The following is an 8,549-nucleotide window of genomic DNA, read 5'->3' as shown; positions in this document are numbered from 1 at the left end:
TTTTTTTTAAGGAAAGAAAACAAAATAAGTGCTGTTGTTTTGATGCAGAAGTTCTCTGCAGGATTTTATTTCCTGACATAATTCATAACTTAAACTTAACTCAACTATAATATTTTAAAGGCAACTCAAGTAAATGTTGATATTGGGAAATTCATTAGACATATTTTAGATCACTTTATACAATTGTTGAGGGGACAAATGAAAAACCTTCCTGATTTTTCTCCATAGTAAGAAATCCAATGTATGTTATGTTTCACTTATACATTCTGTGAGGTTTTACTGATAAAAAATAAGAATCATTTTAAGACATTCTGAAACTAACTTACAGAGGTCCCCTAGTAGGCTAACCCTCTGCTCATGGGTGAGAAGGACTCATCTAAATGAACTATATTCACTGTAGACTGTTACTGCCTCCTAGTGGACATTTGATGATTCTGGCAAAACTGGTATTGAAAATAGTACTCCTATTCATGAAACCATGTTCATTTTTTTTAAGATGGTAAACATTTTTTTTTTTTTTAAATGGACAAGCCAGCAAATAAAAATAATAATAATAAAAGTCAGCATAAAACACTTTACAAATATTGCAAATAAAAAAAAGTCAGCATAAAAAAAACTTTACAAACATTGTTATTGTAATAAACATGCAAAAACAATTGACATTGAAAGCAAGATTATTTTACATTAATTAAAATATTTGATATTAGTTTCAAACAATTTCCTTTTCTGACAAAGATTCTAATACAAAATTGTAATATTTTACATATGCTCAACAATTTTTTACAGATCCCATTTCTCATTGACAATTAGTGTTACATGGGTCACCTGAGGTGAAAAATTCAAATACATTGACCAAAGGAAACATAGTCACTGCCCCCAACATTGAGCCCAACTGCACTACAGCTCCACACCACACAAGAGCGCTGTGGCCTTCATCTCGCAAGATAACAGCAACAATCACCTTTACGTAGGATAGGATGAAGATAAAAAAGAACCACGCCAACACCTGTAAAACAAAGTATTACTAAATATACAAAAAGAAACAATAATATAGATCAAGGAAATACACTTCTTATATAAGATAAACAAGTAATTGGTCCCCAATACTCACAATAATGATGGCTCCAGAGGTCTCATTAACTAGCAGTGGACAGGGACTCAACACAGCCATGCTCATAATGAAAACTCCAATTAGAGAGCCAATAGAAGTGAGAACTCCCATCAGCACTAAAGACCTGTTCAGAATGTAACAAAGAGTTGAGGAAGAGTTAGTTAATTGTGTTAATAGCCAAAATGTGCTAAATCAAATCTATCTATCTATCTATCTATCTATCTATCTATCTATCTATCTATCTATGTTTCTGCAAATCGACATACAGGATAGGCCAAACTGAAGTCCGGATGAATGGAGAATGGCACATCATCTGGACCTTTTGATTTCTGTCTATCACTGATTAGCAAGTTGCATGAACGTGACTAAGAAAACTACACTTTTTGAGTAAGCATGTGGTGGCCGACTTAAAGTTGTTAACTCTTCATCCTCTGACAAAGATTGGAACTGGTGCACTGGAAACCCTAATGCTCAAAATAATTAATTGGTTTGAGTAAGACAAACTTAAATTAAACTAATTAGTTCAGTCACATTAACTTTTATGAGTATTTTGTACTTTCTTTTTCTTTCAAGTTCACAGAACTGATATATTTTAGGTAAACTGACAGTTTCATTGTTTTGAGTTTTATGAAATTATTGCTTTTAATTTAGACCAACTTAAGTTTAACTGAAACTGGGCTGGGATTTCTATATCCCAGCATGCTTTGCCCATGGCACTCGAAAGGGAGTGTAAATGCTAACATTAAGAGTATGGGTTTTTTTTTGTGTGTGTGCAAGATTAATGTTACGTGGGAGATTTAGTAGTGATTAATGTTATGTTATGCTAATTTAGAAGAATTTCTGTTCATGTTGGTTTTAAGAGAGTTACGAGTTTAGGCTTGGTTTGAGAGCAAGTATGATACAAGCTTAATATTGCTGCACTGATACAGCAAGTGCTATCCCCTGCTATTGTTAACATGTTAGCAAATTAGCAAGTTAGCATTTATTGAACTAGCTTCTTATAGCTAGCTAAGAAATAAAAATGTTCACATTGAGGTTACATTAAAGTTTTAAGTTAAATGTATGAATTAGTGTACTCAAACATTTCAAGTTAAAAACAAGTAAAATGTATGAGTACAAAATACAAATCTGCCAGTTCTGCTTACTTAAACTTTGAATTTCTTAACTTAAAAATTGAGGCAACTGATTGCCTTAAATGTTTTGCCAACTTATTCGGGTTTACAGTGTGATTGGCTGACGTTAGACTTTGTGTGACATCGGATCCCTAATGAACAAATAATTGAGTATGAGAATACAAGAATAATGAAATATCCAAATTAAAAACATGACTAAATTCATAGTAATCTCAGTCTAAATTTTAGGATCATTTTAAATAATGAAATCAGCATGGAGCTAGAATCAAATTGAAACTAAATTGAAAAAAAAAAAAAAGTAAGTTAACTATCTGTCTGTCTATATTTAAAACTTTTAGCCTTTCTCAAGCCAACATCCAAGTTTGTTTTAATTTTTAGTATATTTCAAAATCAATTCCTGTGATGGCAAAGCTTACTCCAGTCTTTAGTGTCACATGATCCTTCAGAAATCGTTCTAATGTCAATGTTGAAAACTTGATTTTAAACCTGATTTAAACTTTCATCATTATTTCATGTGCACATATTTGGGAAGTAGCCTTGTATTGTAGAGCAACAATATATAATCATATATTGTTTAAAAGAACAAAGAAATCACATTACAACCTATGAAACCATTGTTTTTCAAGATGTAGCTCACCTTTGAGTGTAAAACATGGTGATGAAGCAAGCTATAGGGTTGGCAACATTCGCCATAGTGGCTGACCAGTGATAGGCCTGGTTTCCATATGGTAAACATGCGTACGACTGCACTGACGGCAAGCCAGTATTGGTCAGAGCGTTTACCCATGCTAGGATAATGTAGATGTACACTACTTGTGTCCACGTGTACCTCCCGGTCCCAAACGTGCTCCTGGGCTTCTCAATAACCTTTTGAGAACGCATCATTGGCTTCTGTTCAGATCTCTTGTTTTTCCTGAGGGATATATGGTCTCCATTCCAATTTGTGTTATTGGAGTGCTCTCGAGCCACAGCTGGATGGTAGTTCAAAAGTAAGAACGCCACTAAACAAACCACCATCATTGCAGCCAGGAAAAAAAAATAGGCTTCAACTGAAAAGTTAGCTGGTTGGTAGTGAGGCACGAGGTAGTTAGCGTCTCTTTCAGACTCATTAAGATGTGTTTCATTGGATCTGAGGATTTGAGATGCATTTACACATTCCATCACACCTACACCCTGAACCATCGCCATTAAAGCTGGGACAAGACCGCTCAGGCCTTCCCCTATATAATAAGTCATGAGATACTCCGCCTTGAGCTGTGCCATGAAGGGAAGGAACGTCACAGAAGAAGTGCAGTCCACTATGGAGATGAAGAAGATGAGGAGCAGGAGAGGAAGGCTGCACTCCACACCTCGCACTGCTACCGTCTCACTCCAGAAGAAAGCCAGGAAGAGGCTGGCCAGTATCCCGAAACCAACAATAAAATAAATAACCGCTGTCTCGTTGAGAGTTCCTGGGCGGAAGCGGTGCATTAATGTGATAAACAGAGGTCCGATGTTGGCAATTTGGACAATAACAGAGAGGTAGGAGGGAAGGTACCAGCCCTCCGGTACATGTGGAACGATTAAAGGAAGCTCCACCCACACACCACAGATGGTGACCCAGGAGCCCATGCCAAACAGACTGGCCAAAACATGGGTGAGGATGGACATGGCCATGATGATTTAGATCAGTATCCCTCAGAATTCATAACCTAAATGTCTTCAGGAAAGAAAAACGATACAGTTAGTAACCAACAGAATCATCATTATTAATGGTATAATTCACCCAAAAATGAAAATTCTGTCATTATTTACTCACTCTCAAGTTGTTCCAAACCTGTATGAATTAATTTTTTGTGCTGAACACAAAAAAATATATATATTTCGAAGATTCTTGGTAACCAAATAGATGTTGGGCCCCATTGACTTTCATAAGCCACATTTCCACCGCAGGAACTTTCCCCAGGAACTAGGGACTTTGGGATGATACTCCTTGAACCAGGGTCTAAATGAAGTTCCAGGTAAATATTTCCCTCTCCAAAAGTCCCTGCTCGCAAGGTAGTACTTTTTCAAAGTTCAGGAACTTTCAGGGGTGGGACTTTGGCGCTGAGCATGCCGCATTTTGATTGGTTGAGCATTTTATTTTAACCACCATCTGTTGCGGTGCGTGCAATAACAGTTGTTTGCTATTCAAATCAACAATGGAGTTTAAAAAATACGACGATGGACCGACGACGAGGTTCAGGCTTAATTAAGCTTAAATTCAGAGGATGAAATCCAGCGGGAACTGTAAAGTAGCGCGCAGTCCTACGTCACCGGACTATTTGCCTAATCTTCACGGTACTTTAGACCGGGGTGGAAACGCAGACAGCAACAGGTCTGGTGGAAAAAAAGTTCCTGGGACAAATTGTTCCGGGTAATTTCGGTGGAATTATGGAAACAGTATGGAAAAGAAACATACTATGGAAGTCAATGGGGCCCAACAACTGTTTGGTTACTGACATTATTTTTGTGTTCAACAGAAGAAAGAAGTTCATTTTCAGTACAGGTTTGGAACAACTTGAGGCTGAATAAATGACAGCATTTTCATTTTTGGGTGAACCATTCCTTTAACCAACAGAATCTCATTCAATAATGAAAGCAATTATTTTTGCAACTCCACTTGGTGCCACTAGTGGAGGAGAAATTACACACTTCATCTTTAAATTCGAAATTTGGTACAGTTAAGTTCTTTCAGCTGTAATGTCAGAAAGGTTCATCATTATGCCCTCAAGCAAAACATTTAATCTAAGGGCACCCCAGGCAGGGGTTCATTGAGTTCATTAACCCTTCATTGAGTGCATTTTCACTTCGGACAAGAATCATCTGCTAAAGTGAAGTTAATCAGTAGCATCCAAACAGCGACAGGAGCATTGTCTAACTAACACTTTGATGTTATGCCAGTGTATTTTAAGAACAAAGTCAGGAAGAAAGGCTATCAAAGTACAAATCAGAATGCAGTTATAGAAGGGGGTTTGTAGGTTTCTAGGTGGGATTGGGCCACACTGGTCCAAAACTGTCATAGCAATAGCATTAAAACAATATACAATACACATGTACGGAAACTTTAAAATGTACATGAATGTATAAGGAAATTTGAGCATGTCCGCCATGTAACTATGAATAGGACTACCTTTTATTTAGTGCAACAAAATTGGTCTGCAAAAAGTGGACAGAACTTTGATCAAAAGTGAACAGAATCTAAAACAAAGGAAATTAAGGTAGGCTACATCAATGTGGGGGAAAAACAGAATACATGCACTTCAAAAGTATTTTAAAACATAAACAAATATAAATATATGCAACGATTATATACACAAACCTCTTAAAAACTGATTTTTGCATCTTTTTGTCGAAAGTGTTTGCATTTATTGCCCAGATTACTTTTGAGAAAACATTATTATCCTAATGAATGAATAAGCAATGTTTCTACCAGTCAAAAGTGCATTGAACACAGTAAGCGTTTTAATATCCGCAAAGTAAACTTTCCGTCATTCATTCCATGTTTTGTTGAACTTTAGCACTTTTGTGGAGTCTGTGGATGATAACAAGGTGATAATTGGACAGCCCATCTGCTCCAAGACATGATTAAATTATGCAGAAAATGCAGTGCTAGGCTACTTATTTTGCTGTTACTGTATTGTGACTCTTAGTTTATTTGTCATTTTGGAACTCATCTTTATGCATCTTTATGAACAATATTCGGTCACTCATTTATCAAAATTCATGATAATTGTGTGTGTGTGTGTGTGTGTGTTGATAGTTTGGACATATTCAATATTGACATATTCTGTTTACTTTGTTTCGAGAAGAGGCGAGAATCCTAAAGCAAGCACAGTTTATTAAAGCTACACTGTGTAATTTTTTAAGTTGATTCTTAGCAAAAAACACTTTGTTCTTTCAAAATGATATGTGCTCATTAATGTGTAATTACTTCTACCAACTAATCAAGTATTCTCGTAAGCGTAGAATCTGCCATTTAGAATACATACGAGCGAGTCGCTCGAATGGCGGCAGCCATGTTGCGCCTCCATCTTGAAAATACATTAGCCAAAGAGGGACATACCTGGAAATTCAAGCTTCGCCTTTCGCGTTTTTACACTCAGTGGCACTGTGACGAATACGAGGGGGAGATTACTCGCGACTGCCGGCAGATTTGAAATAATACGGCCACCGTAGGATTTAAAACGCCCTCGGAATGGGAGGGGCTAGAAAGTAATATTCAGTTGGTAGTCATAAACAATTTCACCGCTAGATGGGAGAAAATCCTACACAGTGTAGCTTTAAAAAAACACAAACAGTCACAGATAATCCAGTCCTGGAACAGAACTATAATCCACACAAGGGAATCAGGAACATAATCCAAACAGAGAAAGCAAGGAGCGCAACAACTTAGAACACACACATACAGGAACAAAACACGACTGAAACACAAGGGTATAAATATGCAGGGATCACAAGGTCCCGGGGACAGGTGAAGGATAGTTACTATGGTAAAAAAAACTAACAAGGTAGGCAATAAAAACAAAGGAAACAGGAACTAAACACAGGAAGACAGATCACAGGAACAATGGGAACAAAACTAAACTTAGAGTCAAACTAAAGAGAGTCAATTAAACAAGTTCCATACAATTCACATACTTGACAGTGCAACTAGGCTATACAAAACTTTATTGTGATTATTATTGACTGTCATAAGCAACAAATATTTATCAGGTAAAATATCAGATGTAACATACATATAGTAAATGCAATGGTCCATTAATAATGCAGCATATAGAGCAGTTATTCTTTTATACTGATTATACTGATAATAAACTAAATGGCCTGCAACATTTGAGAAATTCATTTTAATTTAATAATAAATAATGTTATATTAACTTATGGCAATGTAAAATTAACAGAAAGGAGTATGTAACAATGAATAAAGTAAGTAAAGAGAAAAAAGTTATGAAAAAAGTTCATAATAACATGCAAAATCTGACAGGTACTCACATGATCTGAGGCTGATCATATGGACACAAAGTCCTGTACAATGAGAGAAATGTGTCTTATGTCCTCTGCATGAGTGGGTGTGCCCATTCCAGCCAACCATGGGACCTGTCTGTTGATGTTTTATTAAGGAAACGGATAACGGGATAATGTGTAATTTGTAGATGATATATTACAATGGAAGTATGAAAGTCAGAAAAACCTGAATCATACATTTTATAAAAATGCAATAGTATATGTGTAGTAGCATCATCAGTAATTGCTGAGAGCTGTTTTCTTGCATGAATTCTGACAGCAAATGTAAAACACAATTTGCCTTTGATAGACAGACCAATCTCAGCTTCAGTAAAAGTTTAACTATGACCACCATGTTATGCAATAGTGTACTAAAAACGTGACTTAAAACAAGTGCTGAATATTGTTGAAAAATACATAGTGTGGTCTAGTGTAGTGTTACATAGTTTATAATTAAGCTTTTTATAGTTTATATCATTTTTTATAGTTTATATAAAATATTTGTTTAAAATAATTTATTTAGTGTTGTTAACACTATTATTGACATGTACATTTTCCAAATTATGTTAATAACAGATTTTTTTTTAATAAACGTATCATCCATACTTTTCTATGAACACCAACATTAGTAACAACTAAAACAACTGCTGTAATAAATGATCATGGTTAATTGACTAAACACATGCATTGACACACAGACAAGTATCCGAGGACACACAGAAAAGTAAAGTAATCAGGAAGACCGAATAGAAAGATTCTAGGATTTCAATATTAGGGGGGCTCAGCCCCCAATGACGGTATGATTTAGAAAAATGAATGTAATATGAACTATATTGCCAAAAGTTTTGGGACACATGCCTTTACATGCAGATTAACTTTAATGACATCCCATTCCTCTACTTTATTTTGGCACAATGCAGTCAGGTAAACATCGTTCTCCTGGCAACCGCCAAACCCAGACTCGTCCATCGGATTGCCAGTCAGGGAAGCGTGATTCGTCACTCCAGAGAACACGTCTCCACTGCTCTAGAGTCCAGTGGTGGTATGCTTTACACCACTGCATCTGACACTTTGAATTGTACTTGGTAGATGTAAGGCTTGGATGCAGCTGCTCGGCCATGGAAACCCATTCCATGAAGCTCTCTGCGCACTGTTCTTGAGCTAATCTGAAGGCCACATGAAGTTTGGAGGTCTGTAGCTATTGACTGAAGAAGTTGGCAACTTCTGCGCACTCAGCATGTTCTGACCCCGCTCTGTGATTTTACATGGCCAACCACTGT

At 36.4% G+C, this 8,549-nt stretch overlaps 1 protein-coding gene across 1 annotated transcript; it reads right to left on the bottom strand.

Annotated features, from left to right (window-relative positions):
• On the bottom strand, positions 1 to 3,900 carry slc52a3-2a (solute carrier family 52 member 3-2a; the record flags this gene model as incomplete). Its single annotated transcript, XM_084131504.1, has 3 exons — positions 1 to 1,006; positions 1,112 to 1,235; positions 2,882 to 3,900. The coding sequence occupies 3 exons, from the start codon at positions 3,898 to 3,900 to the stop codon at positions 797 to 799; spliced, it is 1,353 nt and encodes a 450-aa protein (XP_083987630.1). The 3' UTR covers positions 1 to 796.
• Positions 3,901 to 8,549: the final 4,649 nt, after the last annotated feature.

Source organism: Abramis brama, assembly GCF_963993115.1.
Source record: "Abramis brama genome assembly, chromosome: 12".
Lineage (NCBI taxonomy): Eukaryota > Metazoa > Chordata > Actinopteri > Cypriniformes > Leuciscidae > Abramis > Abramis brama.
Note: the sequence above shows the minus strand (reverse complement) of the source record. Positions and strands in the feature narration are given on the sequence as shown.